This window comes from Scylla paramamosain, chromosome 11 (genome assembly GCF_035594125.1).
Source record: "Scylla paramamosain isolate STU-SP2022 chromosome 11, ASM3559412v1, whole genome shotgun sequence".
NCBI classification, from domain to species: Eukaryota; Metazoa; Arthropoda; class Malacostraca; order Decapoda; family Portunidae; genus Scylla; species Scylla paramamosain.
The window spans coordinates 26,281,023-26,307,402 of record NC_087161.1 but is presented as its reverse complement, the minus strand read 5'-3'; the positions used below and the strand labels follow the sequence as shown (position 1 = coordinate 26,307,402).

At 43.9% G+C, this 26,380-nt stretch overlaps 2 protein-coding genes across 4 annotated transcripts in view; one reads left to right on the top strand and one right to left on the bottom strand.

Moving 5' to 3' along the window:
* Window positions 1–502: 502 nt before the first annotated feature.
* On the bottom strand, window positions 503–5,665 carry LOC135105123 (uncharacterized). Of its 3 annotated transcripts, none has more exons than XM_064013140.1 (4): window positions 5,120–5,665; window positions 3,841–3,980; window positions 2,995–3,145; window positions 503–2,011 (listed from the first exon to the last, which is right to left on the bottom strand). In XM_064013140.1, exons 1-4 carry the CDS (start codon window positions 5,274–5,276, stop codon window positions 1,089–1,091), a joined length of 1,371 nt encoding a protein of 456 aa, XP_063869210.1. In that variant the 5' UTR covers window positions 5,277–5,665; the 3' UTR covers window positions 503–1,088. The 3 variants fall into 3 exon arrangements, with proteins under 3 accessions (XP_063869210.1, XP_063869212.1, XP_063869211.1); XM_064013142.1 differs by having other exon boundaries at window positions 5,283–5,418; XM_064013141.1 differs by having other exon boundaries at window positions 5,116–5,296.
* A 5,540-nt stretch (window positions 5,666–11,205) lies between these two features.
* LOC135105119 (cell surface glycoprotein 1-like) overlaps window positions 11,206–26,380 on the top strand; it is a 51,777-nt gene continuing 36,602 nt past the window's right edge. The window contains exon 1 of the mRNA XM_064013128.1: window positions 11,206–11,439. The gene's annotated coding sequence lies outside the window, so the exon portion shown is untranslated. The remainder of the gene's footprint in view (window positions 11,440–26,380) is intronic.

The following is a 26,380-nucleotide window of genomic DNA, read 5'->3' as shown; positions in this document are numbered from 1 at the left end:
CCACATCCCTCCGTGACTCCCTCGCCACCCTTCAACTCCTCATTCATCCACCACCAGCATGCGTGTGATACAATACAACCTTTAGTTATACGTGTACAAAAGAAATAATTACGAAATGAAAAAAAAAAAAGATCTATTGAGGATATTACAGGTGTGTTACGTAATACTGTGTTGAAACATTTTAAACGGGTTCGGCTTGATGTGATGGACAGTACACACACACACACACACACACACACACACACACACACACACACACACACACACACACACACACACACACACACACACACACACACACACACACACACACACACACACACACACACACACTGACACTTCACTCTCTGTCCATGGTATGCAAATCAGTCCACTTTTATTTTGCTTCCCTCCCTCTCTCCCTCACTCCCTCCCGACACGCCGCCAGCCGCTACACTGTACTAGGGTGGAGTGCTAACACATGTAGTAATGTCCAGATCCAGGGATAACAGCAAACACTGTAAAATATCTCCCAGTATAATAACAAGACTGCCAAGTACAGAGTATAACCTTTATTGCCCAGAGGCTGGCCGCTGACTGCCTGAGGAACAACGGGCGCGCGCGGGAAGAAACCCCACCTGAAGAGTGATCGAAAACAAAAGGGGAACGAGAGGCGTCGTACATGCAAATTAAATACATCAATGATAAATAATGGTAATAATGATAACAAAAGCAAAGGGAAAATGGGTTTATAATACATACACGGGCATCCTATCATAACACTCGTCTGTCCGCACCTTCGTCTCACGCACACAACACTTCAGGAGCTCACAGTAACATCCGCCTGGCGCCGCGAGTACTGGCCGCCCTCAGGTCACGGCCACTCCCGGACCCGTATTCAGAAACGCCTTGCCTTTTGCTCTCTCACCACAACTATTTTCCAAGGCCACAGAGATGATTAGGCAGTTTCTCAAGAGTGTTTCTCCTGTTAATAATATAGAAATTTTATAGATCTGTCAAGAGAACAGTGAAAACCCGCGTCACTTCAGCGAGAGGCTTTTGAAAGTACGTAGTGGAGGTGCAGCGCAAAAGTGTTTCAAAATACGGTCCTAGGGTCCCTTAAGGCACTTGGGAATGTCGTGGGCGGAGTAGGATATATTGCTGTTCATGATCCGCTCCTCCAGCTCAAAGGACTCCGCAAACTCTGGGTCGGCGCCGGAGTACATGACGTGGGCATTGAGGTAGGCACCATGACTGCCGCTCAGGCTGTTCAAGGAGTCCTGGTACCCGCCGCTCATGAACATGTCCGTGGGATTCATTTTTTTCACCTTACGACTCCGATAGTAAGCCACGCAGACCACCACCACCACGCCCAGCACCAGCACCCCCACGCCCGCCCCCGCCCCTGCGAAGTAGATGACGTGGTCGTCGTGATCGCCAGAAACCTGTTCCTCAGACACCTGGCCGCCACTCTGCGCCGTCAGTTCCCGGACAGAGATGTTTTCGTTTCTGATTAGTGGTGGGCGTGTCCTTAACAACGGTGGTATCTTCCCTGCCTGGCCTGTGTTCTGCGTGCTGCTGCTGCTGCTGCTGCCAGGCGATGGCGATTTTGTGTTGCCATCAGTTGCCTCTGCCGTTCGGCTCTCGATCACGTACTCAGGAGTGCTTGTCGGCATCTCCGTCATCTCCTGCCATCGCGTCGTGCCTTCTTTTAGAGTAGTGTCCTGCCCTAGCGTTGTCCACATTCCCCTGTCGTCGGTCAGAGGTGGAGCTTCGGTGGAGAAATGGGCTCCAATCGCCGTGAGGGTGGTGTCCAAACCCTCAACTCGTGTCCCGGTGCTGAACGGCTCAAATCTTGTCGCTGCTGCAGGAGGCGCTTGAGAACTTGATGGCGGGGTTGTGGTGGGGGTGTGGTCTGGTTTGTCTGCAGTGGAAGGAGGATCCAGGGCGCGGCCTTGTGGCTTGGGACGAGGTGGTGCGTTGCTGGAAGACCCCTCAGCGCCGAGCATCTCCGCCTCGGCTTTCGTTTTGTCTGTGGGATGCGAGGCAAATGTGTTAAACGACTCAGGATACAAGAAGGAAAGAAGCGTAAGATTACAACAGCCATATGGAGAAGACATTATGGGGACATACCTGTTCGAAAATTAATATACTAAGGAAACAAAGAAAACAGTGCATAAATTTTGGGTAGCAAGAATAGAGAAAAGAAAAGCGAAAGAAGTAAACACAAGACCCTGACAGTGAGAAGGAACACGTGAGGGAGTGTCGCTTGAAAGACATCACTTCCGACTAACAACTCAATCCAATGAGAGCGACTCGCGTGACTAAATCCTCACCTTATTTCATAGTGTATGTAAGCGACTATTCTGATTCATGGTACACTGAACACGAATACGAGGAGACACTAAGGGCGTGGAACAAGGTGGATGAGCTGAAGGAGGCTTGGAGGAGCTGAATGAGCGGAAGAGTCTGGAAGGCCTGGAAGAAGCAAGGAGACTGGAACAAAACTAAACACAAGACGGAGGAAAGGTGAGGATAGAGAAAAGCGATAAAAGAGGTAATAAAGTAGAAGAATACTTGAGAGAAAGAAAGAAAGCTGGTGAGAAAAGTGAGAGAATACGAAAGAGAGGAGATAAAAAAAAAAAAAATAGGGACTGACACTGTTTGGTCCTTTTTTTCACTCTTTGTTGCTCCAGGTCAGTGCTCCTCTTACATAGAAAAAAAAAAGTAAAAAAAAAAAAAAAAAACAGGATATGAAAACCAAACCAAACACAGCAGGCGGAGAAAAGTGTCAGGATAGACAGATGGGAGAAAAAAAAGAAGAGTTTTAAAGAGAAGAACGAGAGTACGCAAGACTTCAAGAACACAAGAGGCAAGGGACAAACAGACGCGACTCATCCGTCAGACAGGAGACGGAGAAAAAGGTGAGGGCAGACAGGAGATAAGAAGAAAAGTTTTAAAAAGAACAGGAATATGTGACACTTCAAGCTCGAGGAACAAGGGCACATGACTCACCCGCCAGACAGGACACCATAAGGACGCCCTTGGGAAGCACAAACACAGCGTGTCTGACGAAGTTACACACGTCCTTGTCCTCCTCATCCTCCTCCTCCTCCTCTCCTGCAGCGCTTCCCACGTGCACCTGCAGATGAATGCCGACCGTCACCTAGAGGAGGAAAGAAAGGAGGAGGAGGAGGAGGATGAGGAGGAGGTTAGTTAGCGCTGGTACGGTCAAAATTTCATCGTCTTTATGATTAATATGTTTGTTTAATGAAAATGGTAAAGAGAGAGAGAGAGAGAGAGAGAGAGAGAGAGAGAGAGAGAGAGAGAGAGAGAGAGAGAGAGAGAGAGGCGCCGTTAAAAAGATTATCAAAGGAAAGTAAGAGAGGATGAAAAAAAAAATATATAAAAAACTAACTCACTCTGGAAAATAAGAGAGAAGAGAAAAAAAGAACAGCAGTAGCAGCAACATAAATTAAAATACAAAAAACAAAAGAGGTACCGTTGAAAAGACTAACAAAGGAGAATAAGAGATGATAAAAATAATGATAATAATAATAATAATAATAATGATAATAATAATAATAATAATCCTGGAAAATAACAGAGAAGAGAAAAAAAACAGCAGTAGCAGCAACATAAATTAAAATAACAAAAACAAGAGAGGTACCGTTGAAAAGACTGACAAAGGAGAATAAGAGAGATGATAAAAAAATAATAATAATAATAATAACCCTTGAAAACTGGAGACAAGATAAATAACCTCAACAACAGCAACATACATTAAAATACCAAAAACAAAAGAGGTACCGTTGAAAAGACTAACCCTGGAAAACATCGCATCGCAAACCAGAGACGCACCTGATGGGAGGCGTTGGGCGGCAGGACGCAAGGCTCACTGGAGTTTCTTAAAGTAGTGAGGGTGACTTCCTCTCCCGCTCCCCGCAGCCACATCGTCCTCTCCACCGCCAAGTTAGATACATTAATGGACGCCCCGCACGCTGAGGGGAAGAGTGGAGAAGGCTCAGCAGACGGGTAATAGTGACAGGTAAAGGGTTAGATATTCATTGTTCACAGGTATTAGAGGGTGAGTGTGACAGGTAATGGTAACAGATAAAGGGTTTGATGTTCTATGTTCACAGGTACCGAGTTCAAAATGGAGTTTTTTTTTTTTTTCTGTTTACTAAGTTTAGAATTAGGGAAGTTACTTTTCTATTCACAGGTATTGAGTTTAAAATTAGGGAAGGTGATTTTTTTTTTTTTTTTTTTTTTTTTTTACAGATACCGAGTTGAAAATTGAGGAGAAAAGGTGATGTTCGTGTTTGCAGGCATCGAGTTTAACGTTAGAGTAGGCGACTTACAGGTGGTGGACAGGTATTGCGTTGAACATCAGGGAGTAAGGGAGATATATTTTGTGGTCACAGATATTGAGCTTGAAATTAGAGAAGGGGATTTTCGGTGTTCACTGGTATCGAGTTTGAAATTAAGGAGGATGAGTAATTAGTTTTTATAGCATATTAAAAAAGGGAATTTTCGCGATGATTATACCTACTTGAAACAAAGATACATTTCTAAATCCGTCGTTCTCTCGTATAGACTGTTTTCAAAGGCCTTAGATGTAATTAATAGAGTTTTCAAGTGTGTATGCTTTCTTTCTTGTTTTTCCCCCATTGATGGTGCAGAAGCCTTATAAACCATCATTACAATCACGGAAATGCTCTTGAAGACCAAATAATGTTTACTGGAGCCTGTTGAATATAGTCAAAATAAGGCATGGAAACTTTTGTTAACACAGGACCGTAACGGAATTGACAGAAAACGGACGAGAATGGGAAAATCAAATATGGGAGGCAGACAGACAGGTGGACAGGTAAGTAGACAGACAAAGAGAGAGGTAGGCAGACGAACGGACAGGCTGAAAAAATATCAATTGTCTTAGCACAGCAGAACACAGATAGACAGACAGACAGGTAGGCAGACAGAGATAAATAGACAGGCAGATTGGGGGGGCAGAGAGACAGACAGATAAATAGATAAACAGGTAAAAGTAGACAGAGAGATAGACAAACACAGACAGATAGATAGTGAAGCAGGCAAGTACAGACAGGCAGACAGACAGACAGACACGAAACATACTCACACTTGTAGAGCTGAAAAATGCCACCACCAACACCATCACCACCATCACCATCAACAGTCTGACCTACGGCGGGGCTGACCACTGCCGACATCACCACAACTATTGCTACCACCATTCTTCCACCGCCACCACCTCCACCCCCACTACCCACAGCCATCCTCACCAGTCAGAATCAAGATGTCTTATGAGTCTGTGGGGTTCATGAAGGTGCTGACGGTGGTGATGTGACGCAATAGGAGGTATGTGACGGAGATTGTGTGTGTGTGTGTGTGTGTGTGTGTGTGTGTGTGTGTCATGGATTTCGTGAGCAGAGAAGATGAGTCAGTTAGTCATTCTGTCTATTAGTCAGTCAGAAAAACATCACCATTTAGAGAAATCAGTGTTTGTTCTACGTGTGTGTACGTGAGTCTATGAATGTACGTGGATATTTGTGTGTTTATGTGCGTATGTTATGTACGTGTGTGTTTGGATGGGTGCTGTGAGTGAGGGAGTCCTTCCAGGGGCAGCTGTTGTTGTAAGGGAAGGCTGGTGGTACTGAAGAAAGGAGCAGGAGAAGGTTATGGTGGTGGTGGTGGTGGTGGCAGTCCTGGTCACTGGCTCTCCTCACAGGAAGACAAACATCCTCTCATATTTTTAGATTCGGCTTGTGTTTTGTAGTTGTGTTTCCAGACCTTCCTCTTTGTGCTGCTGTCTTAAAGAGTACATTATTGTCTTCATCTCTTTTCTGTCATCCCTTTTCTTTTTCTTGTTCCTCTTGTTCTTGTTTTTTTTTTGTTTTTTTTTTCTTCGCTGTGGTCGTAGAAGTAGCAGTAGTAGTGGTTGTCTTTGTCTTCTTCTTGTGTGTGTGTGTGTGTGTGTGTGTGTGTGTGTGTGTGTGTGTGTGTGTGTGTGTGTGTGTGTGTGTGTGTGTGTGTGTGTGTGTGCACGCTCGTGCCCGCGCTTACGTCAGAAAGCTCGTCAAAATTAAAAACATAAGGAGACAGGACAGTAAAATTTAACCTAAATACAACACACACACACACACACACACACACACACACACACACACACACATTTTACTTTTACTTTCATTATTATTACTATTATCTTCATTATATTCTCAGTAGTAGTAGTAGTAGTAGTAGTAGTAGTAGTAGTAGTAGTAGTAGTAGTAGTAGTAGTAGGAAAGTAAACCAGAGAGAGAGAGAGAGAGAGAGAGAGAGAGAATGTTAAAATTCATCTAATACGTTATCTGAAAGTTTATTTATCCATTTATTTACGTATTTATCTTGTTGCTGTTGTTGTTGTTGTTGTTGTTGTTGTTGTCTTCTTTTTCTTCTTAGTCTCTCTCTCTCTCTCTCTCTCTCTCTCTCTCTCTCTCTCTCTCTCTCTCTCTCTCTCTCTCTCTCTCTCTCTCTCAAGTAAGACCCTGAAGTAGTAGTAGTAGTAGCAGTAGTAGTAGTAGTAATGATAATGATGGTGGTAATAATAATAATAATAATAATAATAATAATAATAATAATAATAATAATAATAATACGTACTCCTTTGTCACATTAGAACGTTCTGGACTTTCCTGTGTAATTACCAAACAGCGGATGTTAATGATAAATGTAATGACACACGCACTCACAAAGAGAGAGAGAGAGAGAGAGAGAGAGAGAGAGAGAGAGAGAGAGAGAGAGAGAGAGAGAGTTGAAAGGTTGTAAGGGCATAATACACTTAAGTAAACCACGTAGTGTAATAAGGCAGTTAAGAGATAATGATTCTTCTCCTCTTTACTTGTCATCTTCAGACTACGGGAAATTATTATACTTGATTGATCATTGTTTTCTTCTTTCTCTCCTCTACCTGCTACTCCTCATCTTCCTCCTCTTTTGTACCATCAATACATAAAACAAAAACATCTATCAAAACCCAACAAGTCGTCTAAATAACCTTTAAAAGTAATAAACATGGTAACCCAAAGCATTTCAAAGTACGCGTCCTGAATTGCACTCAAAAGAGAGAGAGAGAGAGAGAGAGAGAGAGAGAGAGAGAGAGAGAGAGATTAACTTTTTCATCTAAGAGCTAATTTAGATTAAGTTAACGTTTTGTTTAGTCTAGGTTCATTAAGTTGCAAATTTCACTGTTGATTCCTTCGTTGTGTAGATCACGATTTGAAAGAAAAAATCATATTTCGCGAATAAATAAACAGTCAGTGTCTGGAAGTTGGTTGACAGAGGTTATTTTTGATAATATCCGTTTCCTCCATTAGTTTTTTTTTTTTTTTTTTCACTCAACAGCATCATATGAACCTCGGCGCTTTTACTCCACAATTCTACATTATTTCAGAGCATTATACAGTAGTTTCCCCTGCAAGACATACGTTTTCTGTCACTCCAAGTAAGCTCTGAAATATAAAAATGAGTGTTTGTGCGGGTTTTCTGTTTGACTTACATGATTTTGTTGGTGTGGAAGATAAGAGGGACAGGGCAGGAGGAAGAGGAGTGGAGGGTAGCCTAGATGAGGTTATGGATAATACAGATAAGGGACATTAGGCATTTAACCACGTACCGAAATTGCCTGTATTTTTTTTTTTTACTCTCATAATGATTTGTTGATATTGAGACTGACTTTCTGACTTATATGATACTTTGCTGGCACGTAAGCAAGAAAGAGAGAGAAGGGAGAGAGGTGAAGAGTGGCAAATATATGTGAACATTGAAGCATGCATGCACCGAAACAGAAAACTAAGCACTGCAAGATTATGTAAAATTCTCATCGACTCATATAGTAAGATTGTTGTTATCTAATCTAAAAGAAAAAAAAAGTGAGGAAGAGGAGTTTGTAAGGTAAAGGACAGCATGGGTTTTTGAGCCTAGGACATTCCTGGCGCGGCGCATGTCACGTCCACTCACGAATCACAACAATCAACAAGTCAACAGGAAGAGGCGAGGGGTCACAGGGTCAGTAAAGGCCACCACACTTCTGTTCTGTACCTGAGATGAGTCATACACCATGAAGCTTGCTCAGAAGTTGATGCCCATCCTGCTGCTGACAGGTAACCCAGGTCAGGGGGCGGGTGTGGGGTGACCTGTGTTAAGGTGTTGAGCGCAGGTGGTGGTGACAGTCGTGGTGAAGGGTTATTGTTACATAATTGCGTCTTGTGTCCTCCTCGCCTTGCTGTCACAAAGCCACCTTGATTATTGTACCGTGTCATGTGATGCTTAATTTATTTATTCCTCAGTGCGCAGGCTTAAAAAATTATATGAAGGTAAATGTTTTTGTCACGGGAAAGTAAACATTCATTACGTAATACCAACTGGCAGGGTCTCTCCTTTTCCTTTTTTCTTTTTTTTTATTATTATTCATTTCTGATTTGTGAAGTTTGTTTTATAAATACCCTAATTAGTGAGTTCTGAGGCATTGGACAGCTGTATTTACATTGTGTTTATTGTACAAATCTACAGTGTTCCATTCAGGTTTTTACACCCATCTCTCCCAGCAAACTAGGGAAGTTCTACATTTAACTGTGATAATAATAAATATCTACCTTAATTACTGTGAATTCTCTGTTTTAAACTTTTTATCCTCCATCCCTACTGTGTACTGAAGAAAGTGGGTATTCTAATTACAGATTAATATGTGTTTCATTCTGGCAGGCAAAACTGTACATTTCTGGCAAGTAACAGTCATGCACCTAACAAAATGAAATAGAAACAGAGACATGTTTACAATAACACCAGTAAGAAGAAAGAAGGGAGGCAAAATGGATTAAAGACCAGGATAATCTGTACATATAATTCATCAGTAACAAGTATTATGTACATATACACAATGCAATTCAAAATATATAGGTAAAGGAGGTCATCTGCAGAAAGCATAATAAGGTTGAACATTTTTAAATCTCACCATTAACCTTTACCTACTGCATTTAGAGGCACTTTGTGATACTGCATCTGAGAGGGAGAGGAATAATTATTGTGAAAGATTATACAAAATGCTTCACTTCATCAAAAATTAGTGAACATGAATTCAGATTGGTATGAAATTTCAAGCTGAGGACTGCCCAGAAAATTTTTCTGTGAAGGAAAGCTCAGTTGAACCACATGAAAGAATGGAGAAGATTTATGGTTAGCAAATGATTGAACTGAACCTCTACACCACCAGACACTACTGAATTGAGTTTCCAAAGTTTTACTGGTTCCTCCCTTCCAGAGTTCCTTCAGATGCACCAAATATCAGCTGTTGGTCATTCTGTAGCAGCTTCTTGGATTTTCTTACAGCTGTCCTTGAATTTTCTATACATTAAAGAATGTTTTAAAGATACATACATATTCATGTTCACCTAGATTTTAATGCCTGGTGAATGAAGCACCTCAGGAGTAACACTTGGCTGAGGGAAGATCCCCTTCAAAATATGCCATCACTGGTGCTGCCATGGGCTGTCCCAACATTCATTCATTCGTTCATGACATAATGGTGTAAGAAAATCAGGATAATTATTGATTAGCTTAATCACAGAACAATCACAACAGAATTCTTTTACATTTACCAACAAGTTAAATCAGTGATAAGAAACAGTAAGTTTTCATTTCTTGGTGAAAACTAATCATCATAAAATAATGGATGGATATCAATACATAATTACATATAATGCACATTACACCTTGCTGTTAGCAGTTTATATTTGTTTTGTCAGAAAAGATACTAAGACAAAGTATGAAGAAAAAGAAAAGTGTATTCATTTATTATATTAATAATTTGTTTATGCTTCATATATGAGAGATATGTATTGTGCTTTCTCTGATTTTTTTTTTTTTTCTCCCCCACTTAAATAGCTTCATATATGAAAGATATTGTACATTCATGTAAGTATTAGGAGATGCATAAATGTCAATGCATATTTTTCCCCCTTCCCTAGCAATGATCTCCCCTGGGTTTCCACTGGGGCATCAGAGGAAGTGAGGGCCTCTTGTTGGTGTGTGCCAGCCGCCGTCCCTCAGGATGGTGCTGCCAGGGCAAGGAGAAACACTGATTAGTCCTCTTTGTTGGCATTGGCTTGCAGTGCTTCATTAGTCACCCCTCTGAAAGTAACCCTTTTACTGCTATGGTCATCTTTTGGAAGAATTCAAAACACTGGAAAAATGTTTGCATTAAAAAAAAGATGGAACAGGGGTTAATTTTGTCTTTCTTGGCTACAGACTTTTGTAAAAAGACTTTAGTACAAAACTAAGTGTCTGAGAAGTTGTGGGTGATTATGGAAAAATTCATTTAGCAGTGAAAGGGCGAATGACAGCTGTGTGCTGTTTGTAGAATGCATCAGTAACAACCCTTTAGTGCATAGCAATAATTAGAACTAAGCATCACTTATAAAGCTAAAAAGATATAATCCATATGCTGTTCATCATTAGAGAGTTTGTGTTACATAATATATACTTCCCTCTTGGTAAAAAAACAGATCCAGGTGTGCATAATTTTCTTTCCTCTTTTCTTAGTATTTTTCATTACAATTGCTTTGAAATACATTATGATAATTTGGGACATGTTTTGATTTTTGGCAGTCCCATGAAAACTTTGTTATGATTTAGTGTTTATAGGCTTCTCTTGTCCTTGAAGTCAAGTAATGCAGAATGAAGGTAATGCTCATATAATTATTAGTCTTTTAGATATAGCAAATGTAACATAGTCATGACACTAAAACAATAAACAAGGCATTTCTTGTGAAGCAGATCAGAGAATTTGTCAGCAGCTTTCATTTTCATGTGACAGAATTGATGAGACTGTGTGTTACTCATACTTAACTTTGTGACCTAAATCTCACCCCCATGATATCAGCGTTGACATTAATACACGTCCTATTCACGTAATACCCTTAAACTACCATAAGTACCAGTAAGACATTCACATTCACATTTAAGCATTTTTAGCATTTATGGTCCAGAACATTTAAGCATTTTTAGCATTCATGGTCCAGATTGAAAGGTACATATTGATCCATTATGACTTACTGATACTTTTTTTTTTTAAGGTTTATTGTTCAATATTTAAAGATAAACATGTAAAAATTTTTAACATTCATTCTCCAAGTGGAAAGTACATGACCCATTCCTTTCAGTGATGTTGGTGCAGCTGGCCGAGGCAAGGGGCGGCGGGCGGGGGTGGCGGCGGCAGCAGGGGCGGGGGCCGGGGCATTGGCCGGGGTGGCTACGGGGGAGGACGGCGGGGGTCTTCCCCAAGCTCTCTGAATTTTGGATCTGCTAATCGCTGGTCCACTGTGGGAGGACGGAGAGTGTACTTTGTTGGATTCTACCGAGGTCCATCATACCAAGGAGCAAAGGGCACAGGTGACAGTGGTGGTGAGTACTATTCTGCTCTCTGCTGTGTTGTGGGATGTTGACAGTTCCTATTTTGTGGAGTGTGTACTGTGCCTCATTCATCCAAGCCCAGACAAAGCAGGGAGCTGAGCCCTACTGGAGTCTGCACAAGTCTGTTCACCCTTTCACTGTGATAAGGAACAAGTAACAGCACTAGAGGTAATGCAAGAAATCTTTTAAGCATCTACAAAAAAAAAAGAAGAGATTAAAAGAGTAGATTTTGCAGTTTCTAGCCAGTTTAATGATTGGAAATGGCTATAGAACAAGTCAAGATATAGGGTTAACCAAACACAGATATAAGTTTCTGTCACATGTTATCATCTGTGACTTTGTATTCCTTTAAAGCAGTCCCACTTTAACTGAATGACATGGTAGATAAACTTTTCAAATAAGTAAGATAAAATTCTAATGAGTTTCACATATAAATATGCTCTTTAAGTATGTACCTGGATCACCAAACAATGCATAGTTCAGTCTCATTAGATGCATTAGATGTTTCCTAAAAAACAGTTATGTGATGATGCTGCAACAGGTGTGTGTGTGTGTGTGTGTGTGTGTGTGTGTGTGTGTGTGTGTGTGTGTGTGTGTGTGTGTGTGTGTGTGTGTGTGTGTGTGTGTAGGAGGAAATAAGTTGTGAATGAGGGTAATAACAGCAAAGTGAAAGGTGAAATAACAAGCCTTGCCAGGATAAATCATTGACAAAGCCTGTCAGTTCTTGGTGTACAGACTCATGCCAGCTCCTACTGTCTGCTCCCCTCACTTGTGGATGAATGAGGTACAGTACCGTGAAAGAGCTATCTAGCATGGGGATATATTGATATGTAACTACAGGGAAAGTCTGCAGTATAAAGTGTATATATATATATATATATATATATATATATATATATATATATATATATATATATATATATATATATATATATATATATATATATATATATATATATATATATTGCTGCTCATTGCATAGATTTTTTTGTGGTGGACACTCCTTTGCTTACTACTCCTCTGTCTTTAACTTCACTTAGATTTAATATCATAGTGAAGACTGCAAATTGATATTTTCTGGAATCTCATGTTTAATGAAATTGTTACTTGCTTGTGAAATGTGATATCTTAAAAGTACTTACACACTTACATTATCTTCATGCATATGCAGTGACAGGCCATGATGCAATACACATTTCATGGCACCAAATCTTCACCATACTAATTTAAAGCACCAGTTTGTAATGTGCATACTTGTTTAGAAGGCTTCATGCTTCAGGGACTTGTATGACTGATATTTGCTTGCCAAGGAGATTTGTTGCAATATTTATTGATCAGATAAATTATACATACATTGTTGTGTGTTTCTGCATAAGACTGTGACTGATGCATTCAGTTGTGGTGTGGAAGGAGTGGAACATATAGGGAAAAAAGCTATTGCCATGTGTGTGGGCCACAGGGTGGTTTGTCTCTGTGTATCCATACATAAGGACTGTTTTTGCTAAATATTATGAAACTGATTAATTACTGTTACAAATGAGCATGATAAACACCATCATTGAAGTCTTGCTCTCCTCTTAGTCCTCACAGCGTATTGCCTTGACAAAAATGCTTGTAGGATTACCCAGATGTACATGTCTCTTACTCGTGGTGTTTCACAAATATGTAGACATGTTCAAACCTCTCAGTTGTTGGACTGTTTTGAATAGTGTCCTGTTCACCATAATCACAATTGTCAGCATTTTGGAAGGCAGCTTCATGTTTGTGAAAGGCTAGATTGATGAAAGATGAAAAGATGCTGTAGATAGGGAGTGTCAGAAAGGACAAAGAAAAGGTGGTAGTTGGTAGTGCGGATGTTGCTGAGAGTAAAGTTCAAGTGGAACAGAGTAAGTCCAGCAGTTGCAAAGTGTTAGTCTGTGGTCCTTGGCTGATGATGAGCTTGTAGATCATATTTTGTCCGAAACTGAATTGGATAAAGCAGCTGGAATGTCACTGGTGTCATCTCAAGTTTCCATGTATAATTTCAATTTTATAAAGAAGTGCATTGGGTGAAGAGGAAACAAGAGGGTGTATAATTAAGGAGAAAAGATGGGAGAAAAATAGGACAGTAGTAGATATAAGATGGTGGGCTAACTGCCTTGCTATTGTTCATTGTGTAAGCCATCACACTTTTCTTGCATGAAGTGTATTGTCAGAGAAGACCAAGAGGTGCAGAGCAAGGGGACTGGGGACTTCATTCTCTGTATTTTCATTTGTACAATAAGGCAATGCATGATATCTTCTCATGACCATCCCACCTTTGAAGAAGTGTGTTGGCCCAGTATAGCAGCAATGGGGTGTAGTAGTAAAGACACCTCAGTGGGCCTTTTTTTATATTTATTTTGTTGCCCATGGCCACTGACCCTCACACACAAAAAAAAGTTAATATGAAAGTCTTATGTCTTGTTTGTGGTATGTGGCTTCATTGTTATCTTATAGGTCACATGTTCTACCTTAGAGGCCATTACAAGCAACAGATTGTACAGTAAAGAAACCTTGAAACAATATACACACTCAAAGCATCTGATGTATAGTGTATGTTATGTATGGCTGTGGCGGAGGCTGCTTGAAGGGGGAATGATAGAGACTTGAGGGAGGTGATGATGACTGACACTGACAGGGGAGGGAGGAGAGGTCTTATGGAGGAGGTGCAGTGCAGGGCAAGACACATGAGCGGATATGTAAGCACCTGCACAAAACACTGACACCTGATCTTACCTTCCCAAGTGGTGAGAGAGATGCAGGGTGGATTGCAAACATGTGCTTACTTGAACCATTGCTTGAAATATCTTGTGGGGAAAACAGTAACACATTTGCTCTTTCATAAGGTTGTCTCCTGTTTGGTTCTGAGTGTAAGGGAAAGAGCTGAAATTTATTATTGGGTTGTCACTATCACACTGGTGACCAGATTGTTTACTTTGCTGTGTCACTGTAATTTCCTGTGATTCTGAATGCTTTGACTTGTCATGAGTGACATTTTTCACTTAGCAAAGATGAATAATCAGGCCCTCCTGATGATGACACACAGAAAGCAGGAAGAAAAAGTGACAGGTTTCTTTATTTCCTTGTGTAAAATTAAAAAAAAACTTTTATGATCTACTATAAGAATGTCAGTAATGGCACAGGGAAAAAAAAATTACACTAGAACAAATGTGATAAGTATGAAATGAAAATACAATGCCATAATTTTTTGAGGGATGAAAATTAAGTAAATAAAAAGAAATAATGGTATGTTATGGTATCAGTGATTAGGCTTGATTTGGTTAGATTGTGCTTGGTTAAGATTAAATTTCTTAGATTGGTTGTTTTAGCTTTTCTTTCTTTTCTTCTTTCATGTTCACTTTTTTTTTTATTAGTATTTTCCAGCATGCAAACTAGACTGGAAGATGATACCTATAGCAAGACTGATTGATCATGGTAATTGACTTTCTCCTTTCTCTCTCTCTCTCTCTCTCTCTCTCTCTCTCTCTCTCTCTCTCTCTCTCTCTCTCTCTCTCTCTCTCTCTCTCTCTCTCTCTCTCTCTCTCTCTCTCATAAATAAGCAAATGATATAGTAATAATGAAACAAACTTACATCAAATGAAGTGGAGAGGCTTTTGAAAATAACACATGATTTGTATGAAAATTTCCCATTGCTTGAACCGATATAATCTCACAAAACATAACTCCCACTATTAACACGCACACAGCTGGTAACAGGAGGGGGTTGAACCAGCTGTCAGTCGCCAGCTAAGAGAAGGGAGGATGGGGAGAGGAGGAGCTAAGCCAATGAGCCTCTTCCTTGTTTCTCAAGAGGCCAGGAAGTATCTGCCTTGCAACTTTAAAAGAGGTGCATCAACATTGTGCCTCTTGAAACTGTTACGGCTGTTGGGAAGGTGTTGATAGTGGTGGTGGTGGTGGTGATGTTAATAGTGGTGGTGGTGGTGCAAGGAGACGAAAGTGGAGTAAAGGTGGTGATAGTGGTAACAGTATAGCATGGAAGATTGACTGATGCTTTCCCTTCCACCTTAACTGGTGTGGCCTCTCGTAAACAGTAAAATTTAAATACCAAATTTTAAGTAAAGGTTGGGGGTGGTGATGGTGGCGATATTATAAAATAAATAAATAAATAAATAAATAACGTGCATTAAATTTAAGTTCTCATATGGCATAGCTTCCTCTCAGTCATAATTACAAAATGTTCTGGTGCATATTCAGAGTATTTCGAAAAATACCATTGACGTAAAAATGAAGTGTGAGAGTGAGTGATCGGGTGAGGAATCCATCGGCGTTCTCAATGTCTGCAGTCTTGTCATTTTTGTGCCGCGAAATCGTCTACAGCGGGCTGCAGTCTTATCATTTTGCGCCGTGAAATCAACAGAGGGTGAATTAGCGTGCCATCATCGTCATCATCATTATAGCAGACCAAAGGATAATTCACCGCAATAACAGGTTCACAGGGTGTCGTTTGAAGGTTATTTCTACTACCTCAACAGTTCATTTTAACATTACTAGTACTTTTTTGTATACAATTTTGTAATCCGTCGTCTATATGAGCTTAGTTTTTTGTGGTGCCACATTAAAAACTTTATTAATCAACTGACCTCAGCCACCCCCCCCCCCTCCACTTTTCCGTCATGCCACTTAAACATTGGACATACGATACTTTGAAAATTATAACGCATACACACTCATAGCTATAATGTACTCTACTTCCTATCAATAAACCTGTTAAAGTGATATCCATTGAACATTGTAATCCGTGGAAGGAAAATTTGAAGTTGTTTTTCCCAGCCATCTGACCTTGTTGCTTTATGTTCTAGTGGTGTAGTAAACTGTGCTATTATCGTTACTTTTATTATTATATTTTATGTATTACTTAAAATTGTCATCGCCATTATCATCATTCTAATATTTATTTATTTTTATTTATTTATTTTTTTTTTTCGTCCACCACCACCACCATTATCATCATCATTGTTACTCCAATACGGCCTGTCTTTAGGAAGCTTTCAGTAGTGTCTTTCACCAGTGCCAGCTTATGTAATAGAGTGAGAAGAGGGACAAGATGGGACTCCGGAAGCCATTCTCTCTCTCTCTCTCTCTCTCTCTCTCTCTCTCTCTCTCTCTCTCTCTCTCTCTCTCTCTCTCTCTCTCTCTCACATTTACTTGTTCTACACCAAAATCTATTCTTTTAATCCCCTTCTTTCTTGTAGATGCTTATAAAGATTTCATACTTTACTTCTAGTGCCGGTAATTGTTTCAGATTGCATTGAAAGGGTTCAGTGACCTAACTCATGAGTGAACCATAAAGAGTGGGGAAAAATGTCCTGAGTTAAATAAGTCATTCAGGGAAAAAAAAAATGTCCGTAGGGAGAAAAATGTTTAAGGGAAAAAATTACCTACAAGAAGAGGATGAATGGGGAAGCTAAAGTTAAAAGGCTAGATAATAAATGGGAAAGGCTCATGGACAGAGGTCTTGGTGGAAAAAATGTCCCACACAACAAGGGGGAATAGTTAGGCTTAATAGTGGCGGCTGCGGCGGCGATGGTGGTGGTGGTGGTGGTGATTGTGGTGGTGAAGGGGCAAGGCAAAGTAAGGTGCTTCCCGTTTTGGTGAGGCTGTGTGACTTCCTCCACTTCTCCTGCCTACTTTTATTTACTCTCTCTCTCTCTCTCTCTCTCTCTCTCTCTCTCTCTCTCTCTCTCTCTCTCTCTCTCTCTCTCTCTCTGTTAACCTTCTGTTTTTATCACTTTTCGTGCCCGACGCATTTGATCACCGTATTTCTTTTCCCTTGCCGAGTAGCGTGTTAGTGTGAATCGCTCGCTGCACTGATTGAGATAAGTGATGGTGCAGGATAATGGTGCCTGGTGCCGGTGAGGGAGTGAGTGAGTGGTGATGAGGGGTTGTGAGGCAGCTCAGGGTTGGGAGGAGGAGGACCGTCACAGTGTGGTCGTGCCCGTGTTGGTGGGAGGTGCAAGTGGTCACCAGAAAGCATTCCTCACGTCCCGCATCCCACTCATCACTCGCGACCCCCCTCCGCCACTCCCATGCCACACCTGCAGGCTTTCCAGCAGGTGGTGTGTGCACGCCCTTCTACACCTGTCGGGGAATAGCAGGTTTGGATTCGTGTCTGAGGTAGCGTTAAATTGTTTCCCTAAGTGTGCTGGCTGCTGGAGCACACTGAGCACAGCCTCACAAGTGGACGGAGTTGCCGGGTGTCGCTGTGTGGACTGTGGCTGCCTCGCGCGGGTCGCCTCGCCTCGCCGCTGCCCATCTGTATTCGCTGAGGTAGTGCAGTGTCAGTGCAGGAAGCGTCTCGCCCGCATCTGAAGTGTGGCGCTGAGCCGTGCCGAACACGCGAGTCTATTGCGAGTGTAAAGTAGTGACTTATTTAATTGTTGTTGTTCGCGACCATTGAAGGTGTGCGTGTGCCAGCAGTGCCTTCTGCCCCGCGGCGGTTGTATGGTGTGTGTCCCGCCGCCGCGGAGTGGCGGTGCTTTAGGCCAGCCAAGTGCAGTGAGTGACGGAACAGTAAACATTCCTTGGTGGGCGAGACAAGCCAGGCTGACCGTGCGGGCTGCCCAGTGTGTGGGGATGGGGGGACAGATAAGGGTAGTAGAGGACCCACCCAGTGTGCGTCAAGAACACGTGGAGGTCGTGGGGTATCTTTCTGACCTAATATTTGCATTCCCGGCTTGTGGTCAAGGGGCCGCGTCCAACCGTGCAATCGGAGGTTGTATGGGTGCTGGGGCGAGGCTGTGGGTGGGGATGCTGCTGGGAGTGGGAGTGTCGTGAGACATTTTTTATTTGTATGTGCTGGAGGGAGTGGGTCCCTGGGGAGGCAAGAGGACCCGACTGTCTCCAGTGCAGCCACAAGCAGCTTATTGTCGCACCGTGACAGCAAATAGTCCCTGCAGGGATGGAGGCGGGAACCCGTGGACTGCCGCCGCTGCAGCTGTTCCTGTAGCGACGTGCCCTGGCTGTCAGCGGGCCTCGGAGGCCAGGCCGCCGCGAGAAAGACCACACTCGTGACGGGGAAATTAATGTTGTTTCCCGGAGCACTGCGTGTGGCTGTGGTGCCTGGAGCGGCACGGGTGGTGATCCCACCCCCCTCTTGGCAAGACACGAGCGGGAAGGGCCTTGGGGATACGGGAGCGTGCAGCACTGCATGGCAGGCTGCTGGCGGCATCACCATCCGCTCTGGGTCACCCGAGTCGGCAAGGAGGTTGGAGGGGACGATACCTCTTTCCCCCGCTCACCCTCCCAACCCCGAGGCCGTCTGCCTGCCGCCCAGCTTTCCCCGAGCGCCGGGAGTGTCTGGCCACTGCTCTTTGCCGCGTCAGTGTGCTGCGGGGCCACTCCTGCTGCTCCTCTGTTTCTGGAAGATAACTTGCTGGGATTCTCGTGAGAGCAGTTGTGAAACTTTCCTGTCGAGTTGTGGATCAAGCACTTACAGGGACTGGCAAGGGAGATGGGGCGGGGGTGGAGGTCCTGGCACGGGTCGTGGCCGGTGCCGGGGCTTGGGGCAAGGTTCATGGTAAGGGGGAGGGGGCAGTTGGAGACACGCCGATTACCATGCGGTGACTCCTGTGTCCCCGCCGAGACATCGTCGGGAGAGTGGGCGGTGTGGATGCAGTTTAGTTGGGACTGTGTAGGAAAGAAAGGGAGTTATTTGTTATGCCTGTATGCTTGTCTTTCCCATGCGCGTGTTGTTGCCTCTGCTGCGTTACGAACACGAGAGCGAAGAGGGAGTGGTGAGAGTAATGAAAGGCTGCTGGCAGGTGCTGCACGTTCCTGCTTGGTGTGTGTGTGTGTGTGTGTGTGTGTGTGTGTGTGTGTGTGTGTGTGTGTGTGTGTGTGTGTGTGTGTGTGTGTGAAGCAGCTTGGAGGTCAGCACAGCTTGTGTTGAGTCATCTCATGTGGCCGGCGCTCAGATATGTGTCCACTCAATGTTAACCGAACTTGTCACCGATGTTAAGAGTTTAGAGTTAAGTTACTTATTCTTCATTTCCTCGCATCGTACAGGGACGGAGAAGCAACTGTTAGATTAAAAGACCACACACACACACACACACACACACACACACACACACACACACACACACACAGCACAGCACAGCACAGCACAGCACTGACAAGCACATGCGATAATTTCACTGATAGGTCAGGAAAACCTCCGTATATAGTGTGTGTGTGTGTGTGTGTGTGTGTGTGTGTGTGTGTGTGTGTGTGTGTGTGTGTGTGTGTGTGTGTCCGTCCCCGCGAACCTTCCCTTTTCCCCAGTCCTCTCGTTATGCAATTGTCCTGTAGTCGAGGTCACCCTCCATGGGAAAACCTGTGTAGCCTGCTCACCTCACTCCACCCACATGCTCACCCCCACCAGCACGAACCCATCTGAACACTGAAAGGGGTGCTGGTGCAGGGGAAGGAGGGGCAGGGAGGCGCGCCGAGGTAAGTGTTGGTGGTGATGGTGGAGGAGGAAATGAAGGCATGCCGTGTGGTGCGGGAGAGAGAGAGAGAGAGAGAGAGAGAGAGAGAGAGAGAGAGAGAGAGAGAGAGAGAGAGAGAGAGAGAGAGAGATGCAAAACCTCCTGTTCCTAAGAACTAAAAAGTAATCCCACCTGACCTTACCTCCACCTCCCTCCCCCTCCCCCAATCTTGCCGGGGTGATACGGTCTTTAAATTCCACCTTTAAATCCCCTGACCCCTCCATCCCTACTCCGCCCCCTTACCTTACCTTAACCCTACCCTGTCTTCCCTTCCCCCTATCCCACCCAACCCCTCCCTCACCCTACTTCTATTGCACGCGGTGAAATTAACGTTGCATCCTCACCTATGACCACGATAGAACACAAAGGAAGAACAAACATCATCAGACTTGTTGGTCCTCACGCGGAGTTGGGTAGTGTGAGATGTTATGCTGTATCTTAGTAACGACAGTACTAGTAGAGTCAGTTATTAGTTACTAGTGTTGTTGTTACTGTTGTTGTTGTTGGTGGTGGTGATGGTGGTGGTGGTGGTGGTGGGAGGTTGCACAGTGTAGCATTCAGTCAGTTAGTAGGTGTGAGAGTCTCGTGGAAGTGTGTGGGAGGGAGGCACGGCTATGTTGCTGGACGGGCCTGGCGGAGAGAGAAAAAGAGAGAGAGGTGGGGGGAAAGGAAGGTGTAGGAAACTCAGATGTGGCAATGAAGCTTGAGATTCAGAGAAGTGAAAAGAATGATAAAAAAACGCGCAACTTTAAAAATATTCGAAGCAAGGGTGAAGGGGGACTAGAAAAGGAGGGTGAGTGTAATAAAGGATGTGGAGACGTAGGAAGGGAAGGAAGAAAAGATAGTGAAGGAAAGGGAGGAAGAGGAGGAGGATGAGTGGATTTCAAAATGAGGAAAGATAACAAGAGATAAGAAATGTAGGGAGGAATGAAAACGAATTAAGGTGCAGAACAGTAGATGGAAAAGTGAGATAAGATAAGAATGATAGAAATGAAAGTGATGGAGTAAGTGAGAAGAAATGGAAAAGGGGAAGGGGGAGGATAAGAGGAGGATTTGAAATGGGAGAGAAAATATAAGGGTGAGGAAAAATGGGGAGGAGAGAGAGTAGAGAAAAGGAGTGGAGGAGTATCAGAAAAAAAAATGGGAAGAAAAAATAGATGGAAATAGAAAAGGAGAAGTAAAAAGGCGAAAAAAAGAATAAGATCAGAAGGGGTTTGAAATGAAGAAAAGATAAGTGTGAGGAGAGAGTAGAGGAGTGGAGCTGCATCCCTCGCATTACGTAATCTCCTTGAACAGACTGGCGGTGGTGGTGGTGGTGGTGGTGGTGGTAGCGGGGGTGTGGCTTTTGACCTTGCTGCCTGCTGCTGCTGCTGCTGCTGCTGCTGCTGCTGCTTCACAATCGAGAGGCTCGCTGAAGTGATAGTGGTGTGTGTGTGTGTGTGTGTGTGTGTGTGTGTGTGTGTGTGTGTGTGTGTGTGTGTGTGTGTGTGTGTGTGTGTTAATAAGATAAACACTCGACCTGGGAAAAAGGAGGAGAAAACTGATTAATTAATGAGGATTGTGATGAGGTGTATAATGAGAGAGAGAGAGAGAGAGAGAGAGAGAGAGAGAGAGAGAGAGAGAGAGAGAGAGAGAGAGAGAGAGAGAGAGAGAGATGTGAATTGTAAAGGTCCTAAACGTGTGTGTGCGCGTGTGTGTGTCGCGCACGCCTCGTATTACGGTCATGGTCTTGTAGTTGGACATGTGATACAGAGGGCTAGGTCTTCTCCCTGTCTCCCTCACCCCTCACTCCTCACCCATCCTCTTCTCTGTATCCATTTCTCCCTTCACCTTCCCTTCTACTGTTACAGACCCATCAACCCATCCATCAATTCTCCCACCCACCAAACCCTTCTACACGCATATATCCTCCTATCTACGTCTCCCTCCATCCACCTACCTTCCCTCCTCCACCCAGGCCGCCTTTAGTGGAGCAGTCTGATCCACTTGGCCACTCGCGACCTGCAGATTGGAGCTATTAACAGTGGGAACCTTTGTGGTGGGGGTGTGGGTAGAGAGAGAGGGTGATAGGGGAGGTAGGGTGATGGTGGTGGTCTTAGTGGGGGTGGTGGAGTGATAGGCAGGGTGGAGTTGGTAGTGGTGGTGGTGGTGGTGAGGGTGTGGTTGGGGTTGTGTTGGAGTGGTGTCCTGGTGGAGAAGAAAGCAGTGTTCGGACAGTAACCTCAGGAGTTCATGGTCACAGAGAGAGAGAGAGAGAGAGAGAGAGAGAGAGAGAGAGAGATAGAGAGAGAGAGACGGACAGAGAGAAAATGCAAAGGATGATGATAAATACAAGGCGAGGAGAGAGAGACGCACACCAGAGAGAGAGAGAGAGAGAGAGAGAGAGAGAGAGAGAGAGAGAGAGAGAGAGAGATTTTGAGGTCATGACTATCAGGATCAGTCGATTCAGGTTCAGCTAGTTGACTGATACTGGTGCCTCGTGTGTGTGTGTGTGTGTGTGTGTGTGTGTGTGTGTGTGTGTGTGTGTGTGTGTGTGTGTGTGTGTGTGGAGTGAACACTTTCCTTGTTGGTTTCACTTGAGTCACTTGAGAACCACTATTGTACTTTATATATGTTTGTTTTCGTGTAGCATGTTCTTCTTTATGTCCACCTGGCTTAAAACGTGTGTGTGGGTGGGTGGGTGGGGTGTGGGTAAGTGGGAAGACAGTGAACAGGTAGGTAGAGGCTTGTATGTCAGTCCCGCCATTAAGAACCACCCATGCCAAACTGACACCTAACATTACCTAACCTAACCGATCCTTGAGGGCGGGGAATCTCTGAATGCGGTATATTTGTATGGGAAACTTACCTGGTGATGGGGAAAATGAAGGAAATATTCGCTAGAGATGACAGAAGAATTTTCACCATTATTATCGTCCTTTTTTAGGGGGAGGGGTATAGCTTATCACAGCTTCCAAAGGGTCTACAGGTCTGCTGGCGTTCGTTCTTCCTTTGTGTTTATTAGTGTTAGATAGTGGAGGGTAATGAAGGGAAGGTGTCGCAGTGTAAGGCGTGTTGCTTCACCATTCATCTCATCCCAGTGATCATGTTACCCATAACCTCTCATTCTACTCCCCTAACTCGTTCTTTTGTCTTTTCGGAACTCATTCACATCTCATCTCCGTGATTATTAAACCCGCAAGATTTCACTCCTCTCTTCCTCTTCCCTCATTCTCCCGTCCCTTTCGTAACTCGTTCACTATATTTCACTGTAGCAAGCTCTAACACAACTCTCCTTTTTCGTCCTCCCGTTCTCTTTATTAATTCTTTCACCGCTACTGTTTCCTGACCACCGAACATCACCAGTTGTTAATTAGCATAGGAGAAACACGTATTATATTGTAGTGAATTGCTAAATAACCTAAAATCATCTGCTGTTAATCAGAATAGAACAGATATTGGATTGTAATGAAACGCCATCTAACGTAAAAATTCTCTAAGTAATCGGAATAGAAAGAACTAATGTTAGATTATTGCAAATGGTCAAATTCAGATGCATTTTTGACTCTTTGATTCTGAAAACATCTTAAAATCCTCTAATGGTATAAAAAATGTAGTTGAACTGATATCGAGTTACTAAAACGATCAAACTCGTAAAACATCACCTTAGAACCCCTTTAGTGGTATTCAGAATATAATTAGACTGACGCTCAATTACTGAAAGGATCGAAGTCGTGGAAAAGTCATCTAAAAATCCCTTGGTGGTTTCCGGAATATAATTAAACTGACGTGTAATGAAAAGACTAATTTCATAACAAGCCAACCACCCACCGCTGCTACGCCCGCACCTGTCACTCTACCACTCATTAGCCTGCCTATCGCGTTGAGTGACGTGTATAAGAGAAGACAGGTGCTAGTTTTCTTACCTGTCTACCTTGGCCAAGATTCGAACTGGGGTCAGATAGTGTTGGGTGACCAGGTGACTACGTATTCACGCCTCCGTTGTGTGTATTAGTGTTGTGATGTGATGTTACAGTATCTGGACGCTTCTATATAAATTCCATTCGTGATTATTCTCTTCCGTGAAAGATTCTGCAAACAAACGTAACCTAACCAAACATAACTTAAATAAACATAAGCTAACCTACCAAAACAAAACTAAATTCTAGCCTAACGTAACTGAACCCAACCTGACCCAACCAAACCAAACCCTACCTCACCTAATTCATCATGGAGAGAATTAAATTTAGAGAAGTCTTGCGGCTCTAATATTTGAAGAGGAAATTAACGAAAAACTGAAGTATACGGTCGGCGGAGTGTCTGAAGAGGAGGAGGAGAAGGAAGAGGTAGTGACGTGTATGATGAAAGGAGAACAAGGAAGAGGTGGAGGAGGAGGAGGAGGAGGAGGTAGCAAATCGTGAATCCGTGTGAAAATCTTGTCTTGTGGCCGACCTCTGCTTGCTTGCCCTCCCCTCCTATCCCCCCTACACCCCCTCATTGTCCCGATGGCTTGTGGCTTCCTCCTCCTCCTCCTCCTCCTCCTCCTCCTCCTCCTCCTCCTCCTCCTCCTCCTCCTCCTCCTCCTGCAGCAGTTGGTGGCGGTGGTGTGGGTTGGCTGACCTCCTGTCTTGAGCGGTCGTGCGAACCTCACCCATGCCGCCTGTGTGTGTGTGTGTGTGTGTGTGTGTGTGTGTGTGTGTGTGTGTGTGTGTGTGTGTGTGTGTGTGTGTGTGTGTTCGTCTCTCACCTTCACCCTTTCCTCCTTCCTTCCTTCCCTCCCTCCCTCCTTCCTCATATACCACCCTTCCTTCCTTCCTTCCTTCCTTCCTTCCTTCCTTCCTTCCACCCTCGTCATATACCACCGTCCATCTATCCTTCCTTCCATCCATCCTTTCCTCCCTTCTTCCTTTGCTCCCTCTCTCCCTCCCTGCACTCATCCACTACCCTTCCCTCCCTCCCTCATTTTCCCTTTCATCCACTTCCAGCCCCCCTACCTCTCCACACTCCACTTCCCCACCCCCACCCTGTCACGTACAACAGCTGGAAAGGTGGGAAGACTTCTTATTCCCCCACCCCCCAAACACTGGCCACCTCATTTGTCTCTGTCTTCCTTTGTATCTCTGTGTGTATCTGTCTGCCCTTCTGTCTGTCTGGTTGGCTGTGACGCGCCCCGGAGTTTGCTGAGGAAGGAGCAAATGAAGGAGTAAAGGATTGTTCAAGGAGGAGGAGGGCGTGGTGTCTTAGTGCTTGAGTTTACCTGCAGTGACTTGGGACAGGTGTGTGCAGTGTTCATTAGGGGAGAAAGGTATACAGGTAGGTTACTCGTCTGTTCTCGTGATGTGGTGGTGGTGGTGGTGGTGGTGGTGGTGGTGGTGGCGGTGGTGGCGGTGGTGGTTTGTTACGTCTTACTGTTGTCAATTTGCATATTCTTTTCCTTCCTTTCTTCTTTCCCTCTTTTTTTCAACGTTTTTTTCACACTTGTATCTTTCTCTCCTCCTCCTCCTCCTCCTCCTCCTCCTCCTCCTCCTCCTCCTCCTCCTCCTCCTCCTCCTCCTCCTCCTCCTCCTTCTTACCACCACTTACCTCACTTCCTCGCTTCCTTTCTTTTAACGAGTGACCAACCACACACACACACACACACACACACACACACACACACACACACACACACACACACGTGGTGGACAGGTGTACATTGAGAAAACCAAGGACATAGTGTTTACAAAAGCGAACGTGATTTCGTACAATAAAGAAGAAAACAGAGATAGATAGATAGATAGATAGATACACAGAGAGAGAGAGAGAGAGAGAGAGAGAGAGAGAGAGAGAGAGAGAGAGAGAGAGAGAGAGAGAGATGAAGATATGAATAATTATAAGGACGAGACAGTTTTATCAGATCAGCTTATGTATATACATTTTAATTCTCTCTCTCTCTCTCTCTCTCTCTCTCTCTCTCTCTCTCTCTCTCTCTCTCTCTCTCTCTCTCTCTCTCTCTCTCTCTCTCTCACGTCACGGTGCAATGAATTCTTTTTCTTTCTCACTTTTGTCCTCACTCTAATGTGCATCGTGTGTGTGTGTGTGTGTGTGTGTGTGTGTGTGTGTGTGTGTGTGTGTGTGTGTGTGTGTGTGTGTGTGTGTGTGTGTGTGTGTGTGTTCGAATGGGGGGAAGGGAAGGGGGTTGAGGGGGGCACCGGAAACTGCAGCCGCCTTGGTCACGATGTTGGTTGGGGAAGAGGTTGGGGAGGGGGGTAAAAGAGGCAGTGGGGTAGGGGAGGGGGGAAGAAAGGGGGGTGCAGTTGCCTTAGGGGATGTTGGGCGTGGGAAGGGAAAAGGGAAGGTATGGTGTGTAGGGAAGACTTGTGTGGAAGAGGAGGAGGAGGAGGAAGAAGAGTAACTGAAGTGAGGAATATAGGTGAGTGTGGAATGTTAGTGGAGGAAGAAGA